At 57.3% G+C, this 25,177-nt stretch overlaps 3 protein-coding genes across 4 annotated transcripts; 2 read left to right on the top strand and 1 right to left on the bottom strand.

The window, feature by feature from the left end:
- Positions 1–247: 247 nt before the first annotated feature.
- On the top strand, positions 248–4,512 carry IRF3 (interferon regulatory factor 3). 2 transcript variants are annotated; one of them, XM_006173792.3, is made up of 7 exons: positions 267–535; positions 1,177–1,348; positions 1,435–1,505; positions 2,177–2,363; positions 2,462–2,842; positions 3,712–3,827; positions 4,274–4,512. In XM_006173792.3, the coding sequence occupies exons 1-7, from the start codon at positions 371–373 to the stop codon at positions 4,445–4,447; spliced, it is 1,266 nt and encodes a 421-aa protein (XP_006173854.1). In that variant the 5' UTR covers positions 267–370; the 3' UTR covers positions 4,448–4,512. The 2 variants fall into 2 exon arrangements, with proteins under 2 accessions (XP_032341399.1, XP_006173854.1); XM_032485508.1 differs by lacking the exon at positions 2,462–2,842 and having other exon boundaries at positions 248–535.
- A 1,113-nt stretch (positions 4,513–5,625) lies between these two features.
- On the bottom strand, positions 5,626–16,627 carry SCAF1 (SR-related CTD associated factor 1). The gene is given in 11 exon segments (XM_032485507.1): positions 5,626–6,053; positions 6,341–6,469; positions 7,752–7,970; positions 8,188–8,270; positions 8,944–10,675; positions 10,677–11,791; positions 14,600–14,715; positions 14,805–14,905; positions 15,219–15,313; positions 16,050–16,107; positions 16,353–16,627. Coding segments are annotated over 11 exon segments (3,948 nt in total). The 5' UTR covers positions 16,461–16,627; the 3' UTR covers positions 5,626–5,861.
- A 4,166-nt stretch (positions 16,628–20,793) lies between these two features.
- RRAS (RAS related) lies at positions 20,794–24,766 on the top strand. The gene is made up of 6 exons (XM_032485512.1): positions 20,794–20,992; positions 22,947–23,034; positions 23,145–23,247; positions 23,340–23,448; positions 24,217–24,335; positions 24,427–24,766. Exons 1-6 carry the CDS (start codon positions 20,840–20,842, stop codon positions 24,509–24,511), a joined length of 657 nt encoding a protein of 218 aa, XP_032341403.1. The 5' UTR covers positions 20,794–20,839; the 3' UTR covers positions 24,512–24,766.
- The last annotated feature ends 411 nt before the right edge of the window (positions 24,767–25,177 follow it).

The raw sequence follows: 25,177 nt of genomic DNA on the forward strand, positions 1-25,177 counted from the left end.
GTCTGCAGGGCAATAACTAGAGGGCTCTACCTTGGAAGTGGGAGTACCTGCTTTGGGTGAAGTGGGGGAGGGAGGGGCTTTCAATGGAAGAGGGAAGGTCTACACTGGAGGAATGGGGTTTGGGGGTAGCGGTAGATGCACAGAAACTGGGGAAAGGGAGGTGTCTAAAGTGGATTTGGGAGGGAGTCCTCGCTCTATTAGGGACTGTCTTCGGAAGATGGGAGGTCTGCTGTTTGTACCCCAGGAAAATATAAGTGAAGGACCTGCGCCGTGGCCCGGGGAAGGGAGATCTGGGTGCGGAACCCTTCGACCAAGTGGGCTTGGAAGGCCGTCTGTACCCAGGAACTGCCCTCTGCGCGCAGGCCGGACCATGGGAACCCAAAAACCTCGGATCCTGCCCTGGCTGGTATCGCAACTGGACCACGGGCAACTGGAGGGCGTGGCCTGGCTTGACGAGAGCCGCACGCGCTTCCGCATCCCTTGGAAGCATGGCCTGCGGCAGGATGCCCAGCAGGAGGACTTCGGGATTTTCCAGGTGCGTGAGCGCCCGGAGGGGTGGACTCTGAGGGGGAGGGGCCGAGAAGGCGGGATTAGCACTCGTGGAGCAGGCCCGAACTTATTCTGGCGGTGGAGGTGGGTGGGGCTAGAAGGCGAAGGGGCAAATCTTGTAGGATCGGCGAACTGGAGAAGTCAAGATCGGAGCCGCCAGGTTCCGGAAATAGAACCGGGAAAGTGAAAGAAACGCATCCTTGGGGGTTCGAAGCTCGCCGGGTGGAGCTCTTGGGGTTGTTGAATTCCGAGGGCGGGTCTTGGAATACTGAGGCGAGATTGGACCCTGAAGCTTAGGTTACTTACCACCAAATTAGGACACACCTGTGATGGTAAACCGAGTTAGAGTGCGAGGGGGCGGGGTTATTAGGGTGTCTTGGGGCAGGTTGTTGGCACAGTTAGACACCCATTAGGACCTGGAAGGCTGGCTTAGAAAGCAAATGGTTTTGAAGTGTGGAGGTGGGGGGCTTGGGGCGCAGAGAATCCGAGAGTTTGGGGATGGAACCTTGCCAGGTTAGAGCTTGCCGGACGAGAGGACCGTGTTAGGATGAGGGGAGGCAGGATTAGGACCCGTGAGGCAGGATCTAAGTTATGCTACCCACTAACTTGGTACCACCGGTCTCCCAGGCCTGGGCCGAGGCCAGTGGTGCCTACACTCCTGGAAAGGATAAGCCCGACCTGCCCACCTGGAAGAGGAATTTCCGGTCCGCCCTGAACCGTAAGGAAGTGCTGCGTTTAGCGGATGACCGGAGCAAGGACCCCCACGACCCGCATAAAATCTATGAGTTTGTGACCTCAGGTGTGCTGGAAGTGAGGCTTCGCTTGGAGGGATGGGATTTCCAGTGTCCCCAGCGCCCCTACTGCACTCACTACCTTTCTCGACAGGAATTGGGGACTTTGTTGAGCCAGACACCTGTCTAGACACCAACAGCAGATCCAGTACCTCTGATACCCAGGTAGGAATGCACCCTGACCATCCTCTTCTCAGTCTCTCTGTCTCCTCCCCTCTTTGCATCTTCTCGGGCCCATCCAGGCCTCATCTTCTTCCCCTGGTCCATCACCCCAGGCTCCATCCTCTCCCCTGCAGTCTGTCCCCAATGTGACCTAGTGCTGACTCTGTCCCTCCCCTGCTCACAGCCCTCCCATAGCTTCCCAGCGTCCCCAGGAGAAAACTCAGAGCTTTCACCAGGCATTCAAGGTCCTAACCCACATTTCTGGGATTTCAGAGCTTTCCTCCCTGTGCAGGGTACCCTCAGCCTCTTGGGAACTCAACCTCCCGCTCCTTGATCTTACTGATGTCTAAGGAAAAGTTCCCTCTGAAATTCGACCCAGCCTTCTCTGCCCAGGTCTTGCTTACATAAAACCAGATCCATGGGCTGGAATTAGCTGTTCCCCTCGGGCTACTGTAGTGTCAAGCATATTTCCAAGCATATATTTTACTGTCTGTGCCTGTGGCCCTCTCTCCCTTGGCTAGGAGCCCCTTCAGGGCAAAGCTCAGGTCTGACTGCTCTCTGGGTCCCTCCATTGCTAAGCACAAGACCTGGTCCATGTGAAGTCTCCAGAAAATGCTGTAGAAATGATTCCATTCGTTGTTTGTTGTTTTTTGTTTTTTTTTTTGGCTCTCCAGGAAGACAGTCTGGAGAAGTTACTGAGTAGTGTGGACTTGGCCCCAGATGGAGGTCCCTCAGGCCTGACTGTGGCCCCTGCTCACCCACCCCAGCTCTTGCTGAGCCCCAACTTCGACATCCCTGCTCCTTGCCCAAATTCTGGTCTCCTTGAAAACCCCCTGAAGCACCTGTTGGTAAGCGAGGAAGGTGAGTGCCAGCCATGGGATGGGAGGGGCTGGGGCCAGGGCCACGAGCCCCCTGACACCCTGTCTATCTCTCTCCCCCTTCATGTTGCTGCTGCTCAGACTGGGAGTTTGAGGTGACCGCCTTCTACCGGGGCTGCCAAGTCTTCCAGCAGACTATCTTCTGCCAGGGGGGTCTGCGGCTGGTGGGATCAGAAACAGGGGACAGGACACTGCCTGGGCAGCCAATAAGACTGCCAGACCCTGCGGTGTCCCTGACAGATAGGGGTGTGATAGACTATGTGAGGCGTGTACTGAGCTGCCTGGGTGGGGGACTGGCTCTGGGGAGGGCAGGGCAGTGGCTCTGGGCCCAGAGGCTGGGACACTGCCATGTGTACTGGGCCGTGGGCGAGGAACTCCTCCCCGACAGTGGTCACAAGCCTGATGGTGAGGTCCCCAAGGACACAGAAGGAGGCGTGTTCAACCTGGGGCCCTTCATAGCAGGTGAGTGAGGCAGAGCCTTAGTTCTGCTATGGAAATGGCAGGCGATGGTGGTTAAGAACTCTGGGGTCAGGAGGTTTGGGATCTGATTCAGACCCTGCTGCTCTGCTGGTGGTTGAACCTGGGGAGAACTGGACTTCTCTGAAGCTGTGGAGTCTGAGGACTGGTGCCTGTGTCTCCTTACCTGCCCGGAGCTGGCAGGCGGCACAGGGCCCAGTGTACAGAGGCGCTCAGGGAATGAGCTGCCATAGTTATCATCCTTACCAATCACGGTGGAAAGACAGACACAAGAGAAAGAAGTCCTTTAGGGCTTTGCTATCTGAATAGACCTTTCTGCAGTGATGGAAACGCTTTGTATTTTTACTGCCCAATAAGGTAGCCACTAGCTCCGTGTGGCTACTGAGTACTTAGATGAGGTGAGTGCAAATGAGGAAGTGAGTTTTAAGATTTGATTTTAATCAGATAGAATTAAAACTGAATAGCCATGGAGGCTAATGGCTACATACCGGATAGTGCAGCCTTGAGGGGTTAAAGGGCAGTAAGCCAGTAACCACCAAGCATCTTGTACTCCAGAATCACTGAGTGGCCTTGGGGGAGTGGACTTCCCTCCTGGGCTTGTTCCCCCAACCAAATACTGAGGCTCTCTGAAGGGGCCTGGGGAGGCAGACTTTCCAGCCCCACCCTGATGGAAGGGAGAGAGGAGGAACATTTAAGTTTGTGCCAGAACGGCAGGACTTTCCCCACATCAACACCCCCTGGTGGTGGTGGCATGGGTGTGTTGGGCTTTGGATCAGGGGAGAAGGTTACTCAGGTTTTGAGGGGGCAGGTAGAGGGTCTTCTTCCTATCCCTGACTAGGTTCCTGGGCCCCCAGATCTGATTGCCTTCATCGAAGGAAGCAGGCGCTCACCACGCTACACCCTCTGGTTCTGTGTGGGGCAGTCGTGGCCCCAGGACCAATCATGGATCAAGAGACTTGTAATGGTCAAGGTACTGCAGTGCTGGGCTCCGGGAACTGTGGGGTGGATCTTAAAAAGGCAGGAGGTTGCTCTTAGGAACTACAACTCCCACAAGCCCCTTAAAGAAACTGTAACTTCCAAGAGTCTCTGCAACCACCAGTTCCTTACCCTCAGGAGCTTCTGGGTGTCCCTCCCATGGCCTCACCCCCAGAGCCTATTTTGAGTTCTCCCAGCCATGTGGAAGTTGGTGGACTCCAAGTCCTGGCAGCCTCTGTGGGGTATTACAGCTCCGAGGAGTCCTGACCACAAGCTGCTCGGCCCTAGCTTCTGGGAACCCTTTAGCAGCGCCTGGGCCTAATGGTTTATCCTGGGGTATAGTGGGGGCTGCTGGGAGTTTTAGTCCACTCAGCACCACCCTGACAGCAAATGGTGTTGGCTGTTTCCCCTGACTCCCCTGTTTTCCCCCACCTCCTACAGGTTGTGCCCATGTGCCTCAGGGCCCTGCTAGATATGGCACGGGCAGGGGGTGCCTCCTCCCTGGAGAACACTGTGGACCTGCACATTTCCAACAGCCACCCGCTCTCCCTCACCTCAGACCAGTACAAGGCCTACCTCCAGGACCTGGTGGAGGACATGGACATGGACTTCTAGGTCACTGGGGAGGCCTAAGCCCTTGCCCTTTACATCAACCAATAAACTGGTTTTTGCCATGGTCATCACGTGTGTCTGGTGTTCAGTGTCCCTGGGCTAGCCCTGACTCATGCAAGGGGGTTACTCCTTAAGGCCTCAGTTTACCCATCTGTGCAAGCCACCCACATCCTAGGTGCTCACTGCATAAGGGCCAGGCACTGTGCAAGGGACAGATGACACTCCTTACCTCTTCCCTGGGACATGATGAATAGGTGACAGTCACCCCAGTTTTATACAAGACACTGAGGCTTGAAGACAAGCAAAGGTCACAAAGTAGAAAATATAGCCAGAATCTAGATCTGACTCGAGTGGCCGCTCTTTTGAGAGAGGCTTCCAGGCTGAATCTGGAACCTCCCTCTTGCCTATAAACAGTTCAGGCCATGTGTCCAGTAAGCATAGAGCCTTTTGCCTGACTGCTCTGTCTGTCAGGGACCTTGAGTCCCCTCCCAACTCCTGCTAGGTGACCTCAGGCAAGTTCTCCGTTCCAGGCCCTGGGCTCCCCTCTGCACGGGCCTGCAAAGAGCAGCTGTAAACAAGTTCAGAGCCCACTCCCCAACTGGAACCCACCCATCCCAGTGGCCTGGGCGCTCCCAACCCCCCTCACTGAGCCTGGGTTTTGGGTAATGGGGACTGATGGAGGCAGCACAGCCCTGACTCACTCTGTGGACCCTGCTGCTCTGTGCCTCAGTTTCCCTCTATCTCAGGGCAGTTGATTAGATCACCCAGCCTCACTGGTAAAAAGAAAGTCCAACTCAATGGAGACAAAGATCCTGCTTCTGGGGCAATTCCAAGGTAGACAAATAGCATGTAGGTGCCCTGAGCTGGAAGACACTGATTGGGTGGGGCCTGGGACCCCAACCTTCCAACGCCACCACGTTCTGTCAACAATGGCTGACTACGTACCAGGTGCGGTTCTAAGTGCTTCAGCCACCCAAGTCTTACGAAATCCTCACAACACCCACTTTATAGACAAAGAAGCAGGCAAAGAGAGAGGAATGCACTTCCCCCAAGTCACACTGTCTGTCCTCTCCCTGCTCACCACCCTCAGACGTGGGCCAAGTCTCCTGCATGTCTCTCCCCAGCCCTTTCCCACATTGGACTCTGAAAAGAAAGGGCTAAAAATCATGGGGACTCAGGGATAACATTTCATGAAATCTTTAATGAAATTGGAGGAGGGGCACGAATGGGGGGGTGGGGGAAGGGGACAGGCTAGGGTTGAGGGAGATGGGACTGGGGCTGGGCAGGGGGCTCTCCTCATTCCCGCAGCAACCCTCCCCCAATCATCCCACTGTCGGGGGAGGGAATTAGGGAGGTGGAGCCATAAATATGTCCGGAATTTCAAAGAGGCGAAGGAGGAAAGGGGTGGCTGGGGAGCTCAGAGAGGGGGCAGGGGCAGGCCAGGGCCGCCCTTGTCAGGGGGCCCCGGCTCCTTGGGTGGCCGTGGGGGCCCGGGGGGGTCCCCAGGCTTGCGGCCGTGCTTGCGGAAGTAGCGGTAGCGTTGGACGTAGGCGCGCACCAGGTTGCTCACCTTCACCGGGTTGATCTCCCCACTTTTGCTGTGGCAGATCTGGGGGGTCAGGGGTAGCTGCTGTCACCACTGGCCCCCCCAGGGGCCCCTCCACCTGGACTGCTGTGCGCAGTGGGGGACTGGGATGGAAATCGCTCCCCCAAGGCCCAGGCCAACGTCTCTACTTCTCCCAGCTGATGCCACAGGTCCAGGTGGGCTGGAGGAAATCCTGTCACGCTCCTCATCTTCCAGACTGACCCACCACCCCTGTATGTCTGTCTGCACACGTCCATCACTCCATCCCCTTCTTCCCCGACTCTGTGCATCTGCCCTGCTCTGGGCCCCACCTTGTGGACGGCCTTCCTCAGGATATCCTTGTACTCCTCCTTGGTGATGTCCTTCTTCTGATAATACGGCTTGATGGCCAGCTTCACCTCCTCCACTGCCCGCTCCTGTGTGTGCAGCTTCTTCAGATACTGGTGGCAGTGGTGACAGGGTGGGAAGAAGGGAGAGCAAAGGCCAGATGAGTTCCTGCAGAACCCCTATCCCCACTCGCCTGCCAGCTCAGACTTCTTGACCACCCAGCTACTACTGTAGGTTGAAGTCCTGCTTAGGGTCTGCCCTGTGCTCCCCTTGTTGCAGACACCCCAGATCACAGGCCATGCCTGGGCCTCTGAATACCACCAGCATCTACTCCAGGCTGGAGCCTGGGCCATCGCAGGTATCCATAACCAGGACCCATGTGTCCTCTGCCCTTACACACTTCAGTCTGCTAGGCAGACAGACCTGAGCCCAGCAGCTGCTCCCTACTGTCCCAGCAAAGATGAGGATGCAGGACACCCCACACTTCAGGGCCAATGCCTCCCATGAGATGAGACCGCAAACCGTCCGATGAGCTACTGCTTGGGGAGCCGCACTGCATCCCAGGGGGAATCTTCTGGCCTCCCTAGCCCCACAGGAAGTGTGTTTCTAAAGCGATGTGGCCAAAAGAAAGGGGTTGTACCCCACACCCATCACCTGTGTGGCAGAGAACAGACTAGGGCAGCCTCACTGGAGGAATAAGGGACCTGCTGCTAGTCACAGAGCCCAGACTGTCCTGTCCTGCAGCCCACAAGTGCCACTGACAAGTGTCTGTCCAAGCTGCGTCCCGTCCATTTCTCTATATGGGGCTTAGAACTTGAGTTTATCTTGCTTTCCTTCTGGCACTGGACTTGGCGTGCATAAGGGGTGGGCAGCGCCATCACCTGGTGAGAGGTTACTGGACCACAGTGGACAGCATCCAGACCCAACCCAAAGGCAAATAGCCCCCAGGCCCAGGAGGAGGAGCCAGATTCAGTCATGGAACAAAAACCTGTTTGCCCTGCACTCATTCTTCTGCCCTTCGTCCATGATTTTCCTTTTGTAAACCACCCTTCCCATTACACAGAAAGACTGGGGTGCAGGGTAGAGACAGGTAACCAAGGGGTAGACTCTAGTGGGTATACGTGTAAATATGTGGGCATGTTCCTATCCATTTCATCTTCCTCCCCCACACCGTCTCTACATGTCATCCTTTAAAAACCTGCCTAGCACCCCTTTCCCAATTATTCAATCGAATGAAAGTTTACTTCCTTGTTATCTAATGTCTTCAGTTTTATCTAAGCCCCCATCTGCCTACATCAGTCTCTGACATTCTCCTTGGGCCCCTGCATCTCAGTATCTGCCTGCATTCTCTGCAAAACTGTCACCATCAACCCACCTCTCCCAAGCCCAGTTCACCTTGTCTGTGTCCCCACGTCCCTCGGAGCTGCTGCTGCCCTCTCTCTTGTCAGACGCCGCAGCCAGCCCGGTGGGGGTGGGAGGGGTAGAGCCACAGCCCCCCAGGGGGAGGCTGCCAGGGAGCAGGTAGCTGGAGGGGCCTGGGGGCAGACCCAGAGAGGTGGGTACAGGAGCTGGCGTCACCCCCAGACTTGAAGGTGGCTTCCTGTGGCTGAGGATCTGCAGGAAAAGTTTGGAGGATAAGCAAAGAGGAGTGGAGGAAGAGGGAGCAGGTACCCCTACTCCCACCCAAATCTTCCAACATTCCCAGAGGCAACAGGCTCCTCTTCTGGCCGATACCTTGCCCTAAAGCCTGCTGGGAGCTGAAGTTCCTCTCTTAACCCGAAGCAGGGGACAAGAGAAGGGGCTGCGGGGACTCTTCCCCAGGGGAGCCCACCTGGTTGGTGGCCTGGATCAGCTCCTGGGCCTTTGCTCGGCTTGCCAGATTGGCTTCTTCCATCTTGAAGAGAAGTGCGGTCACTGCAGGAGGTGGAGAGTCGACAACAAGGAGACGGGGAGCTGACCCCAGAGGAGAGGGTGAAACTCACCCCACCACGGGCTGCACCTCCCACCCGGGCCCGGGACGGGCCATAGGTCTCAAGCTCAGAACTGGGAAAGGGGGCCCTTGGCCAGTGACAGAACCACCCCACATCCCATACATTGTTGGGACTCAAGGTGGAGGGAAGGGGATGTGTGCCCAAGGTCACACAGTGACAAATCAGTGTCAGAAGTGAGATTCTGTGTCCCAAATTCCCCCCTACCATCAGTCCTGGCCCCTCTCCCCACCTCTGCAGTCTAGCAGAGGATCCTGCCACCCTCTAAGGGACACTGCTCCCTGTCCCCCCATTCTTTCCAGTCCCTCCCAGTCTACCTCCAGGTGGACCCCAGGACACACCCTACTCCTCCAGTCTGTGCCAGACTGGCCGCCCCCTGCTCCCATCTGCCCTGATCTCTTCCAGTGAGCCCAGACATCTTGGAATCTTCTGGACAGATCCAGATTGGCCCTACCAATCAGGACTGATGCACCTGCGGCCCTCCTGGTCCTGGTCACTCTCCCACCCCTTCCAAGGTATCTTTACTGCCTCCAAGTCTGTCCCCATATGACCTTCTCCTCCCTGATCCTGTCTGCCTCAGCCCCCCCAGGGACACTCACAGGCCAGGACACCACTGGTAGTACAGTCCACACCAGCAGGCAGGTTCCAGGGCATGGGCGGGGGCAGTGTGGGCAGCTGGGAGACACGGGGAGCTGGCCCATCCTCTGCCCCTGAGTCACCAGCTGTGGACCCCGCACTAGGGGCCGTGCTGGGAGCGGCTGCAGCCGTGCTGGTGGCAGTGGTGGTGGCGGGCTGCTGTTCCTCCTCCTCCTCCTCTTCTTCCTCCTCCTCTTCTTCCTCTTCCTCCTCCTCCACCCCACCTCGGACCCCAGCCTCCTCAGTGGCCTCCTCTGGCAGGAAGGAGACCTCAGGCGTCTTGCAGCTGCTATCCACAGTCTGTGAGTCCGGCGTGAGTGCCGGGGGTGGAGGGGCTGCCTTGGGGGGCGGGGTGCTCGGGGCCTTGGCTGCCCGCTCCTCCCCGGACCAGGAAGTCTCCTCAGCCCCCTTGGCTCCCGCAGCCTGGCTGCAGCTATCCGCCTTGGACTTCTTCAGTGTCACAGGGCCGCTGCTACCCCCACTGTTGCCCCCACTGCGGAGCTTTTTCCTGGTCTTGGATGGCTTGGTCTTTCCCTTGGTCCCCTTGGCTTTCTTGGCCCCAGCCTTGGCCTTCACCTTGGTCTTTTTGGGTTTGGTGCTGCCCTGAGCTGCTTTGGCCACCTCAGCAGGGGCCCGCTCGTCCGGCTTGAGGAAGGGAGAGCGGCTCTCTCGGTCTCGGCTGAACTTGACTCCGATGGAGCCCAAGCTGGCAGACGTGGCCTCCTTGGCCGGTGTGGTGCTGCTGACGCCTTCTCGGATCAGCACCGCCACCTTGGACTGCAGTTTCACCTTCCGGGAGGAAGAGGAGGATGAGGAGGATGAGGAGCCTGAGCCACTGCTGACGGGTGGCTTTGGCGGGGGCCCTGAGGAGGGCGCCAACTCCTTGGGGGGCCGGGCCTTCTTGGATGACCTGTCCCTGTCCCTATCTCTGTCCCTGTCTCTGTCCCGATCCCCACCATCCAGCGCCTTCCGCCGGGATCCCTTCTCCCGGGAGGAAGAGGAGGAGGAGGCAGCCCCAGAGCGGCGCCGGTCCTTCTCACTGCTCTTGCCTCCCCGCTCCTCGGCGCTCAGTCCCTCTGAGTCGTATAGGACCTCGCGCTTAGGCGACGAGGTGGGGGCCGGTGAGGGGCCTCGGGGGTCAGGCTTGTCCGGCCGGCCCACGGTGATGGTCCGCTTGATGGCGAAGAGATCGTGGTCCGTGAGGTCCTGGATGGAGGGCGGCACGGCTCCACGGCGGCGGCTGTCGCGTTCTCCGCCCAAGGAGGTGGAACCGGAGGGTGGTGGGGCTGGGGCAGGGGCCTTCTCACTGTCCCCAGTCCGCTTCTCACCCCGGGACCGCGACCGCTTTTTCTTCTTCTTGCTGCCGCCACCATCCCGGTGCTTGCCGCGGTGCCGCTCGCGCCTGGAGGACGACGACGAGGAGGTGGCCGGGGGAGGGGAAGCCGAGCGCCGCCGACGCCGCCTTTTCTCCCGCGACCGCGAGCGGCGGCTTCCCCCGCGGCGCCGATCGGTGCTCCGCGAGCGGCGGCGGGCAGAGCGAGAGCGGGAGCGGGAGCGGCGACGAGTGGACGACGAGGCATGGGAGCCCGGCTTGCGGTCCCGGGAGCGGTGCTTCTTGGAGTCCCAGGGGGAAGCCGGGGCCGGCGGGACGGGCTGCGAGGCAGAAGAGGATGAGGCAGCCTCCTTGGCCTCGCCACCCGCTCCGCTTGCGCTCCCGCCTCGACTTCTTGCGGATGGGTGGGCCGGCGGGGGCGGCATTGGCGTTGGCATTGGCTGCGGCTGGGGAGGGCGAGCGTTGGCGGTAGCGCTCCCGCCGCTGGGTCAGGATCTTGCGGCGCAGGTCCAGGCCGCCCCAGCGAGTGTCGGCCGCGGGCGGAGCGGGGGCCGGCTCCCCGAGGTCCACCTGCAGGGCGCCCTCGCCATCTGACTCAGCGTGCAGAGACAAGAAGTCGTCTCCCTCCGGGGCCCGGGGAGCGGGCGGCGGGGGCGGGGGCTGGACTGCTGCGGGGGCTGGGGCCGCGGGAGGGGGACGGGCGGCCCGGCCGCTGGCCCGGAAGAGGGAGAGCGCCACCCTGGGCTCCTCCTCGGGCTGGACAATCTCGCCCTCCTCAATCTCTGAGTCTCCAGGTGGCAGCAGTGGGGGCGGGAGGGCGGCTCCACCGGCGGTCACCACCTCCACGGAGACTTTGCCTTCCCGACAGGCCTCCGCCTCAGTCCCCACCACAAACACACGCCGGCGGGTGGTTCCGTCGGCGCGGGTGGAGTCGGCCTGGGGTGGTGTTCCAGGGGCAGGAGCTGGCTGCAGAGGCTGGGGGTCCGGGCCGGGGCTCTCGTCACCTGGGAAGTCCTGGCTCAGGCTGTTGTCATCGTAGATGCCTGCTAGGGTCTCCGAGATGCGGCTGATGCTCTGGGACAGGGCTTCCTCCTCTTCTTCTTCCTCCTCTTCCTCCTCTTCCTCCTCCTCTTCTTCCTCTTCCTCCTCCTCAGGTGAGGGGGTCCCCGCTGATGAGCTAGGGTTGGAGCCAGTGGGCTCAAAGGGGTCGTACTTCTGCTCCGGAGCGGGCGGTGGGGAATAGGCCTCGTCGGTGGGGTGGAAGGGGTCATAGATATCGAACCTGGGGGCCGGAGGGGCTGGGGGAGCCGGAGGTGGTGGTGGGGGAGGCGGGGAAGGGGAGGATGATGAGGGGGAAGGGGAAGGCGAGGAGGATGCAGAGGAGGGGGCAGGGGGTGGGGCAGGGCCCCCGTCTCCGGTGCCTAAGGTGAGGAGTTGGCGGGCACAGGTAGGTCGAGAAGAGTGAGACTGCGGAGAAACTGCAAAGGAAAAGCAGAGACAGAGCAGCGGTCAGATGCCCATCCGGGTTGTAGCGGAGGGGGCCACAGGCAGGACAGCACCCCATCTGCTGGCCCCCCATCGCTTAGTGCTCACCGCACCATGTCTCAACCCGAAGAATGAGCTTAACAACTCCTTGATATATAGGTACTGTGACCCAGGCTTCCCAGAGAAAACTGAGGCACAGGGAGCTGCAGTAGCTTCCCCTGGGGCACACAGTCGACAAGGGGAAGTCAGGGTGCAAACTCGGTCAATGTAGCTCCCGAGCCTGCCCTCTCAAATCCTGAGACGTAGGCTGGCCTGCAGCCCAAGACTACTCTGACCAATGACAGCAGCGATGGTACCACAGGAGGCACAGGCTGGGACAGCAGAGCCTGGGCTCTAACCCAGGACGGTGGCAAGGTCAAGGCCTGCCTGCTGTGCTGGCTGCCTCTATGGGACTTGATCACTTTGTACATGGGGAATATTGGGAGGCTGAGAAGGTGAAATCCCCTCTGCAGAGTCAGGAAGAGCTCACTGCACCCTTGTCACTCTGTGATGAGCCCATCTAAGGGGAGACATCTGCTCAGGACTCAGACATCACTGACCAGTGAAGGCATCAACTAGCATTTGCCCCTTCCTACGGGCCAGGCCTCATCTTCTCCTCCGTCACCTTGTCCACCCTCCGAAGTCCTGGCTTTCTAAGTGCTACATGGTCTCAGTGCTACAAGTCACAAAAAGGAGACAACTGACTGGGGTTGCACCTGGGGCGGGTGACGGGGCCAGGGTTCAGACATACACATCAGAGTCCAGAGGCCACTCTCTCAACCACATGTAACGTGTCCAGCCACAGCAAGGACGCCAGCAAGGTTGCATGGACAGTGCTGGAAAGGCCTGGGGTCGAGAGGGCAGAGCCCGAGCCACCTCACCTTCCAGATTCCAGGCTCCGGCCCTCACCCTCGATGAGCCCAAGAGCAAGGAACTCAACCGCTGTCTGCCTCAGTTTCCTCATCAACAAAATGGGCATCTGCTCATTCACACAACACATTTTCTCCGATCACTAGTCTAACAGGTGCACTATGGGGTACTAAACCAGAACAGTGAACAAGAGACAAAACTCCCTGCCTTCCAGGAGCTCACGTTTAAGTGAGGACAGACAAATATCAGTAAGCCCTGCACAAAGTCCGGGAGCCGCTGATGGCTCTGGAGGAATACCAGGCAGGGGATGAGGACGATGAGGATGACAGCATCCAGACCTCAGGGGGCTGAGAGGACTGGATGAGCATCTGCTTGGAAAGAACAGACGGACCCTGGCACCTCGAGGCCTGGGTGAGTACGAGCTCTGACTCCTCAGCTGTTACTACTACCGCCTGAAGCATAAACCAGTCTGCAGACTGGAGCGGTCCGCAAACGAGAAACATCCGCTTCTTTATACATAGCTTGTTCATGAGGGACAAGACTATGGGTGAGTTTTCTTTCCTTTTTCCTGTGTTCTTAATATTTTCCAACGAAGACCAAACAACACTTGGAATAAGAAAAAATGTAATCGCGGAGTCCCACTGAAGACAACCATTAGGTGCCAGAGACCACCTGCATATATCACTTATGGCCTAGGGGCCAAATTCCACACACCTACTGCTTTTGTAAATAAAGTTTCATTGGAACACTATCCCACCCACTCATTAATGTATCCCCTACGGCCTCTGATTCAAAAAAAAAAATGAAAATACTTTGTGGGCTCCTAAGAGTGTGGTGGGCCCTAGGCACCATATCCCCTAAGCCTATTGGATAAGTAAGTCACCCCGCATCTGTGTGGGGATTAAAAAAAAAAGACAAGAAAACCGTGCACTGGCTCAGAGGGTGTGCAAGCCACGTTCTGTGGCATAACAGGTTACTTCAGGAGGAGGGTATAGCTCAAGTGGTAGAGCATGTGCTTAGCATGCACAAGGTTCTGGGTTCAATCCCCAGTACCTCCATTAAAAAAATAAATGAATAAACGTAATTTATCCACCCCCAAACAAAGAAAAGAACAGGTGCTCGCAGCTGACCTACTGCTATATGTTCCTCTCCTCTCTGCCCCTCCTCGGATACGTACGTATGTACACACAGAAGGAAAGTCTCAATCCAGGGTCCCAGGGAACCAGCAGCAGCACCACCGGGACTTAGTTAGAAATGCACATTCCTAGGCCCAACCACAGACCTGCTGAATCAGAAACCCTAGGGGTGGGCCTGGCAATCTGTGTATTAACAGGACCTGTGATGTGTACTCAAGTTTGAGACCCTCTGCTCCCTGCTGCTCAAGGGCACACCACCATGTGCAGGGTACAGGCAGGGTGTGGGAGCGGACCATCACTAGGGCAGATGCACGTCGCAGAAGTCAAAAACCTGGGCTTCACACGCAGAAGGCCCCAGGCTTGGGGCTCAGGACCACCACTAAGCAACTGGCTGTGCCACCTTGAGCAAGTGACTTTCCTTTCAGACTTTTCTTCTCCTAGAGTTGGAGATGCTAAGATTCCCCCTCCCAGGGAGATGACTTCCCAGCACAGTTACACTGATATGGAGAGGCCAGGACGCGGAGTGCCTCCCACGTGCTAACCACGGCTCCCACGTGGTAGCTCTCATGTCAGTTTTTACTTTATGTACATCTGCAGGTACCAACAGCCTTTACTACAGTCCAATAGGAAACACACGTTGCAGTAAAGATTTGGTCTAAATGACATCATCATCACTACCATTACTACCAACAACGGCAGATGCTCACACAACACCGAGGCTGGCCGACTGCCCAGCTACACCCCGGCCCCACATACCTGTTTTGCCCGTCCTCCAGGCCCTGAGACGGGGCAGCAGGCTGGGCACGGGAAGAGGGATTGGATCCCTGTCCCCAATTCGGACCTCGGCCACCAGCTCCAGCATGTCCTCGCTCCTGCAAGACAGAAGGGGTGACTAAGCCTCAGAGGAACTTCCACCTCCCATGTTGGGGGCCTCTCCCACCCCAGCTGCTCAAATACTCACTCGCCAGGCCGCAGGTCCAGGTGGCTGGGAACCCAGGTATCTGGGGGATCCAGGATGCTCACCAGACCTGTGAGGAGGCCGTCCGCAGCCACGTCCAACACCTGGAATAGACCAAGAGGGGCTCCACACTGTCTCTGCTCATGTGAGGACCCACAAATCCCATTTCCCCAGACCTTGACCTTTCAGTAACCCAGACATGAGACCCTAAGAAAACACAAAGGTCCAACCAATTCCCTCATCCTGACTACTTCCAGACCCCAAGGCTAAGACCCTCCAATGCTGCCCCTGATCAGCACCCCAGACCCACGTATCTGGGTCCCCATCCCCATCTCCCCACCTCAGGAATCCAGGCCCCAATGACCTTCCTCCCCCAGCCCCAGAAGCCCAGGTCCCTTGCCCCCTCTTCTTACTCACAGTAGCCGTGTCAGCACCCCCTGATTCCTGGGAACGGGACTCTGACCGTGGGCTCCGGCAGCGCCTCCATCGAAGGCCACGACACCGAGAGCCATCTGGAAAGAGATGTTGCATGGGGGATGGAGACCAGGCACTAGATGCAGAGATGTCGTAGGGCAGAGGAAAAAGGAGCCTGCCTAGCTCTTGACAGGGAACCAGGCTCCTGCCTACTGTCCCGGCCTCTAGCCAACTGCCCCTCGACTTGGGTCCCAGAAGGACTTCCCCAACACCCTTTTCAGGCTCCAACTCTCTCATCCATTTGTCCTCCCAGACACCCTCAGGATGAAGTCCAGACAAGTCAGCTTGGCATTTGAGCCTTGCTGTGACCCAGTCCCCACGGAGCAATGCTGCTTCCCTTCCCACCAACACCCTCTGCCCATAGGCCCCAAAGAACAACTCAGCCCTGCAATGTATCCCTGTGCAGTGCTCCTGCTGGTGCTGCCCCTGCCTACCAGGCCTTCCTCTTTATCAGACAACTCTAACACATCCTTAGAGACACAGTCCACCTGTCACCTCCTCCAGGAACCCTTCCTGGACTCCATCTCCCTCCAAACTAGCTTAGCTGGGCCCCTTGCCCTCTCATGGTGCCTCAGGGTACCTCTGTGCTGGGACTGTAGTCCCTCCACAAAACTGTGAGCCCCTCCAAGGCAGCCACGGAGTCCAACCCATCTTGGACTCCCTGTGCCAGGACAAGGGTAGCACCCAGGAGGCCTCAGAAAAGTATCTGAATGAGATTAGGAGAAAGAATGCAGAGATAGGGCAGGGAGCTGGGAGGAACTGGAACCGTCATACCTTTATCCTTTGGCAGATCCCCCTGCAAGGAACTTCCCACAGCCTGCTGAATGGCCCGCTGAAAGAAAGGTGAGGGCAGTGGGGTTGGAAAGAAAGAGCAGTTAGGGGACTCATGCAAAAGGCCACAGGCTCTACTGCTGGAAGACAGAGTCCAGACCCCTCCTATGACAAGACTAAAATCCTACAGACAGGCCAAAAATCCAGGCCCCCAACTCCCCTCCCGTGGGGTTCAGGAAATGAGGGCCCTGGAATCTGGACTCCAGGCCCTTCCCTCCCTCAGCCCCAGGGGTCTAGCAGCCTCACCAAGATAAAAGCAGAAGGAGAAAGCGCAGGGTCTCTGTCTGGCGGACCGTCACCCCGATCCTCGCCTGACTCCTCTGTCTTCCCTCGAGACTCATCTTCTTCCTCCATGGTCACCTGGTGGTGGAGGGGTGAGAGTGTGGAGTAGAGGCCAGTGGGCAGGGCACAGTGCTGTTAGGTGGTGGAAGGAGAGATGGCCATGAAGACCTCGAGGGCCTCCAAAGCATCCTTCCTCCCCTCCACCTCATCCCAGTCCCTGGGCAAGTACCAGGCCCAGCACAGACACGAGAAGGACTAGAGCAATTCTCTTCCCTTGTCTAAATTCCAGTTGCTTCCTCTGTCAAAGGGAGGCCTTCTGAGTCAATTTCAAAACCCCATTCCCCAGTTCCTACAGCTGCCCTCACAACCAAACTTTAAGACCCTATGGCAGCCCGCTTTCACGGTGGCCAACCCAATGTCAAGACATTTTTCCGTTGAGCTGTGATTTCAAACACTGTGTCTCACAGTCTCACAAAACCCATCTTCCCCAACTGAGATGCGTGCCAGGGTGCTGGGCGTGCCTTAAACACCACACAACTTTTTAAAGCATCGATTTTCCTCGGTGGTGAGGGACCCAGCAAAATGTATTTATATAAGGAAGATAATATAGAACTGTGATAGAATGATCTACAAAACCAGTACGTTTTGAAAATGGAAACACTAATTTCAAATACTGCCCACCAGACGCCACCAGGGGTTTCCTCCTATCATCTATCTGCATGTTCTATGGAAGCGTGACTGAGGGCTTTGCCAAAGGAATTCTTGATTATACAGAAGTTGAAAGATCAGTCTTCGGACTGATGGGTGTCTTGATTAGGGCTTCAGAAAATATGAATATTTCAGCTGTACACTTCCCTGCAACTGTCAGATCTCTTACTCTGAAAACAGTTATCTAGTCCCACCGTCCCTGAAAAGCTTCAAAACCCCTAACCCCCAACTATGTGTACTTAACTAGAAATGGGCACAGAGTATCTAACTCAGAGAAAAGCTGAGACTTGAAAGGAGACTGACTTCGACACAGAGTTAACACAGCTCAAGCACTCTACACAGAGTAACAGTAATTATCATTAGCCTTTAACACCCAGGTTTCTCCTACTTCTGTCTCCTCCACATCCCAATTGCATACCTGCAAGAAAAAGATCTCCATCCTGGTCTCCCTCATACCATAGATTCTCAAGCTATTACCAGCGCTCTCGCATGCAGCCTCCCTGCTAAGAGCCTGCAGCTCCTTCTCTAACTCCCGTAGACATGTCTTGCCTCCCCTGTGGACAGTTCCCAGCCCTGGAGCTGCTCTCCAGCACCTCCGGGGGGAAGCACAAGCTACGTGGAACAGTGTCTGTCACATAACAGAAACTTAATCAAGACTGTGCTGACTACACAGACCCACAGATTCCCAAACCCTATGCGGTATGAAGATCCTGCCTAGCTTCTTGACACATGCCCCAGGCTTTGCAGACACACCCTCAGCTCCTCAGATCTTTTAGATGTGAGAAGGCTCTGCAGACTCTCCAGGTCCCTCTAGACCAGCTTCCCAAACTACAGTCTGATAGCAGTTCAGTGCTTCACACAGCTTGTCATAAAAGCAAATCGAACACAGTAGAAGATTCTTCACAACACATTACAAGTAAATGGAAATATTATTTAATGGGACTTGAGCATTAGTTAAATTCATCTGATGGTATACCCCAGGTCTCAATGAAAAATGTATTTCTCACTGTAGATCAAGGTCAAAAGTGTTTGAAAAACGCTGCACTAGATGAGTCTAGATGATCCTATAGACTTTCCCAGACGAATGTGGACTAATTCTAACTCTCTCTGTAGCCTCAGGGCCATGCAGAGGTTTTAAACATTTTGCATTCGAATTACTCTCTAAAAGGCAGGTACTTTTGAGCTGGACAAATCTTCCAACACTCTCCTTTGTTTTATTCTCCACACAATTATCCAGTCCCCAAAGGCATCTGAATTTGCTCCAGGCATAAGAGAGTGCACTCTTGCAGTCACACTTCAAGCCACCTAGATGGTTCCAGGTCCTTCTAACTGTCGCCCAGCCTCCTGTCACACAGATTAGACAGTCCCCAGACAGATGGTGACCCATCCAGGCCTCTCAGCACATCTCAATATTTGCCCCCTCCCCTAGTGGGTACATCCCACTCTTCTGGGTAGCTATAAAAGACTTCCTAGCCCTGGAACAGTTCCTCCAGACCCAACTAAACGGTCCCAGACGCATGGAGGTGAGCCGCATCCTCAGGTCAGCCCATGTAGACACTTCCCAGCCCTAACAGACATACCCCAGGCGCTATAGTTGGCTCTGCAGATACTCCCCAGCTCTTGCAGATCTCCTTCACCCCTGGGACATATCTCAAGATCTCAAGATGGCCCCAGAACCCTCTAAACAGACCCTAGCCTCCGGTCAGCCCATAAAGACGATCAACAGTGCCTACAAAAATGATTCAAGCCAACTATATGATAGAGGGAAGACTTCAGCCTCGGTCCAGGCCCTGTGGACGCCCCTCGTCCTCTCAGGGACGCCCCACAGACGCCCCCCGGCACCACAGACGCGTCCCGGGGCCTTGAGAAGGCCCCCCGGGTCGGCCCCAGGCTCCGCCGCCGCTACCGGGCTCGAGGCCGCCCCGCTAAGCCCTCCAAGCCCCGCGGCGTGTCGGGAGGACCCCGGGACAAGTAGCGACCCGACTCCGCCCCGCCCACCCCAATAGGCCCGAACCCCGCGGCCCGGACCGCCGCCGCCATCTTACCCCGCCGCTCGGGCTGCGGCTCCGGCCCCGGCGCGGGGCGGGGCAGGCTGGGGCGGGACTCGCGAGCAGAGGGAGGAGAGAGGCGGAGTTAAAACGCCGCCGAGCTTGCCGGGACTTCAAGTACCGAGCACGGTGCCGTGAAGGCTAGTGGGAAGGCTTCGGACTCAGTTTCCCAGCAGTCAACGGGGCACGTGGGCAGGGTGCGCGCGACGCACGCCGGGAGGCGTAGTCTGCGCGTCGCCTCCGCCGCGCGGGTAGAGCGAGTGGAGGGTGAGGAGTGAAATGGGCGGGTTGCGGTAGCCCGCGATTAGGCCCCATAGTGCCCCGCACGCGCGCGGAAAGAGCGGCAGAAGAGGAAGTGACGGAAAGAGCGCTCAGCGTGCCAGATACAAGGGAGTTGTAGTTCCGCGGAGTGGACGGCAAAGGCCGGACTGGCTGCGAGTTGTCCCGCCCACATTCTGGGGATCCCAGAATCCCAATACCCAAGTTCTCTCTTTATTTAGAACCAAGGACCCAGCTCTGTAGCTTCCTCCTCATTTAGGACAGAAAAATCCGAATTCTAATTCCTCTCACTCAGAGCAGAGGAGTCTGGACTCACATTTCCCTCTTCCTTGGGACTCAGAAGTCCGAACCCTCCTTCCTCTTAGATCCAGGAATCGGGCCCTCAGTCCTTTCTCAGACTGGTCTCAAGCTCGTATCTTACACTGACACAAGTGTTCGGGTTCCCCACCCCAATTCCCTCGGATCCAGAATTTTGGGTCCCCAGCCTCTTCAACGCCTGGACCCAAGAGTCCGAGCCCTCAGCTCCCTTTGCCGAACCTAGTAGTGAGGACCCCCCAGTTCTCCTCCTTCCCGGAACCCAGGAGTCCAAACCTCCAGCCCTATTATTTCCTAGGGACCCAAGGGTCTGTGCCTTCAACTTCCTCCTCCTTCAAGACCCAGAAATCTTGACCCTAGACCCTTCATAACCCAAGCGTCCCGGCTTGGGCGAGCCGGCTCATGGATTAGGAATGCAATGATCTCACGGCCCCTCCCTGCCCGATTACCCGCGGTCCCCCTCCAAGGCCCCATCTCCCCTCCCACTCTGTCTTCCGCTTGGCTGGGACAGCGCGAACCGGAAGCCTGGGTCCCTTAGCGGGCGGAACCTCCAGCATCCAGCCCAGATGCCCAGGTCGGGAGCTTGGCTAGGATCCCAGGACGGAGACTGAGCTTCCCCTCAGGACTTGCCCCTTCCTCAGAGCGCGCCTATATACGGCCGCACGCGAGTCCGCGAAGCCCCGCCTGGCTAGAACAAGGCCTCTGGGATGGTGCCCTGAGAAACTGCATCACAGGGCTCCTTATTTGCATAGCCCTGCCCCGAACGAGCTTCCCAAGAGAAGGAAAGCTCTTATTAGCATATCTCCGCCCCCAGGTGACCCGCCCTCCGAGAGCGCGTGGCGCCGCTCGAGGTGAGCACAGTTCTCTTATTAGCATGTCACCGCCCTCGTTCGGAATTCCCCTTCTCGGAGAAAGCTGTTTCCCTGCCCTTATTAGCATAGCTCCTCCTCTTCCCCGGCCTTGCCTCCTCAAGTGTCCCGAGACTCGAGCCCTTCTTGCTGGAGCTTATGATTATGCAGTAGCCTTATTAGCGTGGCCCGCCCCTAGGCCCCTCCCGGTTCCCCCTCAGGCGGTAGCGGCAGCAGCAGCAGCGGTGGCGACATGAGCAGCGGGGCGGCGTCCGGGACGGGGCGGGGGCGGCCCCGGGGCGGGGGGCCGGGGCCCGGGGACCCCCCACCCAGCGAGACACACAAGCTGGTGGTCGTGGGCGGCGGCGGCGTGGGCAAGAGCGCGCTGACCATCCAGTTCATCCAGGTAGCGGGCCCTCACCCGGGGGGGTGCCCCCGGGACCTAGAACTGAGCCCTTTGGGGGATCCCTGAAACTCAGATTACCCCTCGATCTATCACTAAGACCTTCCTATGAGGCCTTGTAATCTTAAAAAAAATCCCCTAATTTGGGACCCTGAACCCCTAGGGCCTCCACCCCCCTACATGAGGGGCATTCCTCCTGTACTTGTATCCTGAGACCCACCACCCCTACCTCCAGTACCCAAAACCCCACTTTCCTGCTAACCTGACCCTGGGTGCCTCCAGGGAGCATCCTAAATCCAGACGAGTCACTCCATTCAGACCCTAAGCACTCTTATTGGCCCCCACCCCTCTAGATGCCACCTCCCCCCACCAAGAGCCCATCTCCCCCAAATTCCAGGCCCCAGCTTCCCCTCTGAGCCACCCAGAACCTAACCCGGAGAATACCTGTGCCCAATGCCCTGGAGATTCCCTCAGTCTGGATGCTTAGCCCCTTCAGGGACCTCCCCCAGAAACTAGAAATTATGCCCAGACTTTGCCCCTGAGGCCCACCTGGGACCACCCAGTCCTGAGAGAGTCACCCTCAGACCAGAGATTTTAAAAAGACCTTGCCCCTTGGCCATTCTAGAGAACTCTTAAGACCCCAAGTTCTGGGGATACCCCCTCTGCCAGACCCACACCCACACCCTCTTCCAGGGAAAACCAACCACTTCTCCACCTTGAGTTTTCCTCCACTCCAATCCCCTGAGCCCCTCAGAAACTCTGGCTAGCCCCCAAATCATCTCCATGGAAGAAGTCCCCAGATTCTCGACATCCCTAGAAAGACAAGTTCCTTGGGAGTTTCTCTGATCTCTTAAATGCATCTTAGGGTCTCTAAGACTTTCTAGACATGCACCTATATTCTATGACTAACCTCCCAAGTGAGCCCGAGCCTGCAGATCTCACCCGAGCTGCTCCTGATGTACTCTGCAGACACAGCCCTAATCCCCCAGGGGTAGGTCCCTACACCCTCCCTCCAGGACAAGTGCCCCCACCCCAACAGGCAGGATGCAGCCTTCAGACCCCCAGCTGCTACATCACCCCTTCTCTCCTGAAAATCCACCCCTGCCCGGGAAACTTCCAGCCCATTCCCAAGGGAAACCCTCCCACCTAAGAAAAACCCTAGAAAGATATCTGCTCCTAAAATGCCACAGAGGCCCCCAGGGCTCCAGATCCCTCAAGAGACCCCAGCCAGCACCTGCATGGGAGGCCCTGTCTGTGTAGAGAAAGGCCCCTATCCTGGGCCCCTTGCACCCAGGGGCAGACCCAGAGCTGGCCCAAGGCCTGGCTGGAGGCGGGCAGGACCCAGGCAGGAAGGGAGGGGCTCAGCCTGCAGGCGGGGCAGCTTCTCCGCAGCCGGATTGGAACCAGGACCTTCCCCTGGGAGGAGACACTGGAAGCTGCCAGAGGAGAAGGAGGAGGAGGGGGAGGAGGAGGAGAAAAGGGGGAAGAATAAAAAAAGAGGGAAGAGGAAAAGGAGGAGGGAGAGCTATAGACAGGACAACAACAGCTCCCAGTAACTGAGCACCCACTATGCCCAGGTGATATGTTAATTGCTTAATAGGGGTTCTCCCTGAATCTCACAAACACTGGATTCACCACAGTGCTATTTTTATCATTTTCCAAATGAGAAAACCGAGGTTCAGAGAGGGGAAGTGATTTGTTCAATGCCACACAGCCAGAATGTAATCACAATATGGGAAATGTACTTTATGCCAGAAAAAGAGAGAAGACCAGGAGACACCCAGAGAGAGGAGACTGGGGAGGGTTGGAGGAAGGGACAAAGACCCAGACAGAGACAGATCCAAAGAGAGAAAAAGACCCAGAAAGAGGGAGGCTGAGAAAGGCAGGGCCTAGAGGCGGGGCTCCATCATCTCTGCTGGGACACTGCAATGATGGTGTCCTCTCCCGATCTCACCAGTCCTACTTCGTGTCTGACTACGATCCCACTATTGAAGACTCCTACACGAAGATCTGCACAGTGGATGGCGTCCCGGCCCGGCTTGACAGTGAGGGCAGCAGGGGAGATGGTGGGGGAGGATGGTGGCGAGGCTGAGGGCTCATGGGGGTGGCTGGTGGGTGCCTTGTCCCCATGGGCATCCCTTCCCCCACCCTGCAGTCCTGGACACCGCAGGCCAGGAGGAGTTTGGTGCCATGAGGGAGCAGTACATGCGCGCGGGCCACGGCTTCCTGCTGGTGTTTGCCATTAATGACCGGCAGAGGTGAGAGTGGTTGCAGGCAGTGGAGCAAAGGAAGCAGAGGGGACTGGGTCTGAGTGGCTGGCTGGATCTCACACCTCTGGCTTCATCTGCAGTTTCAACGAGGTGAGCAAGCTCTTCACACAGATCCTCAGAGTCAAGGACCGAGATGACTTCCCCATCGTGTTAGTCGGGAACAAGGCAGATCTGGAGACACAACGCCAGGTCTGGGACCACCCCCCCAATCCCATCCCCACCCCATCTGTCTGGGAGGCTCCTTCTGGTGCTCACCTGCATCTCCGCACGTCAGGCTCCCGAGGTCCACTGTCATACACCCCACTAGATGTGTTGCCCCCAAGTCCCCAGCATTGCACACAGCGAGTTCTCAGGAGGGGTGGCTGGATGGAAAAAACAGCACCTCCCCCATGATCAACCAGCCCCAACTTTCTGTCCCGTCCCCTCCTCTTGATGCCACCTGGACCCTCGCCCAGCTTCCTGTTTCTCCCCTCTGGTCAACCCCGCCTCCTGTTGCCCCTCTCCAGCTCCCAGCCTTCCCATGGCTCCCCAGCACCCCAGCTCTGCCACCTGGCCCTTGATGTCAACCATGCTCTTCTCCCTTCCTTCATCTGCTCTCACCACTTCCCTGTCCACACAGACTATGTGATTTCCACATAGAACTCATTTTTCAGATTAAGCCTTTGGGGATTTCCAGCCTTTGGAACTTTACTGGGGCCCCTGCTGGGAACATCCTGACTTCTCTGCCCGGCAACTCAGTTATTTGCCAAGGTCTGTGGAGCCTTCCCTGACTCCTTACTTAGATGGCATCCAGCCAGCCCCCTTGGCATCTCCATGATCTCCCTGGAATTTCCCTCTTCACTTGAGCCCCCACAGTATGTAACCCCTGTTAGAGTACAGTATGTCTGTGTTCCTCTCACCTCTCCAGGACCCGTCCTGAGTGTAGGGACCTGACTCTTCCTTGTGTCCCTCCCCCAGGTTCCCCGATCGGAAGCCTCCGCCTTCAGCGCCTCCCACCATGTGGCCTACTTTGAGGCGTCGGCCAAACTGCGCCTCAACGTGGATGAGGCCTTCGAGCAGCTGGTGCGGGCAGTCCGGTGAGCTGAGCCCCCTTCCTGTCGTCCTCACCTGCTTCCCACCCAACCTCACCTGTCCCCGCGGTCCCAAATCACCAGCCTTTTCCCACAGGAAGTACCAGGAACAAGAGCTCCCGCCCAGTCCCCCCAGCGCCCCCAGGAAGAAGGATGGGGGCTGCCCCTGCGTCCTCCTGTAGGGGCGTGAGAGGAGCAACCGGCACGATCTCGGGACCAGCTGCCCTCGCAGAGCTTGTTTCCCCATCTGGGTCTCCCAGGATACACTACATCCCCACCAGTAATTCCTGGCCTCCTCCGGGCCATCACCACTCTGTGCCTTCTGCCGACGCCTCTTTCCCCAACCCTGAGCCCCTGGGTAAGGACTCCCGGGCATCCAGGTCACTGCTGTATATAACTCCCCTCCCCCAGAGAAATAAAGGTCACTGCCAACGTCAGGAGGTGCTTTTTAAAAAGGGAAAAGGGCAGGGGAGGTGGGTGATCTCAGGGCATGTGCGCACAGGCGCGCGCACACACACGCACGCGCATGCTAAAGTCTTGCTCCACCTAGAAGCATCGGATCTAGAACCCTCTGCTTGAGGAAGGGCCAGGGGACATACAGAACAACCCTAGCCAGGCATCTGGACCCCCACTTCCCTTTCAACAGGGCGAGTCTACCCTGTTCGGTTTCTGTGGGCATTTTGTTGGGATGAGGATTAACATCTGGAAAAAAAATTTTTTTTTCTGGAAAGTTCTACAACTGCACCGTTCAGTAAGGTAGCCAGAAGCTATATGTGGCTAGATTTAATTTAAATAAAAATTTAAAGCTCAGTTCCTCAGTCATTCTCGCCATATTTCAGGAGCTCCAA

This window comes from Camelus ferus, chromosome 9 (assembly GCF_009834535.1).
Source record: "Camelus ferus isolate YT-003-E chromosome 9, BCGSAC_Cfer_1.0, whole genome shotgun sequence".
NCBI lineage: Eukaryota > Metazoa > Chordata > Mammalia > Artiodactyla > Camelidae > Camelus > Camelus ferus.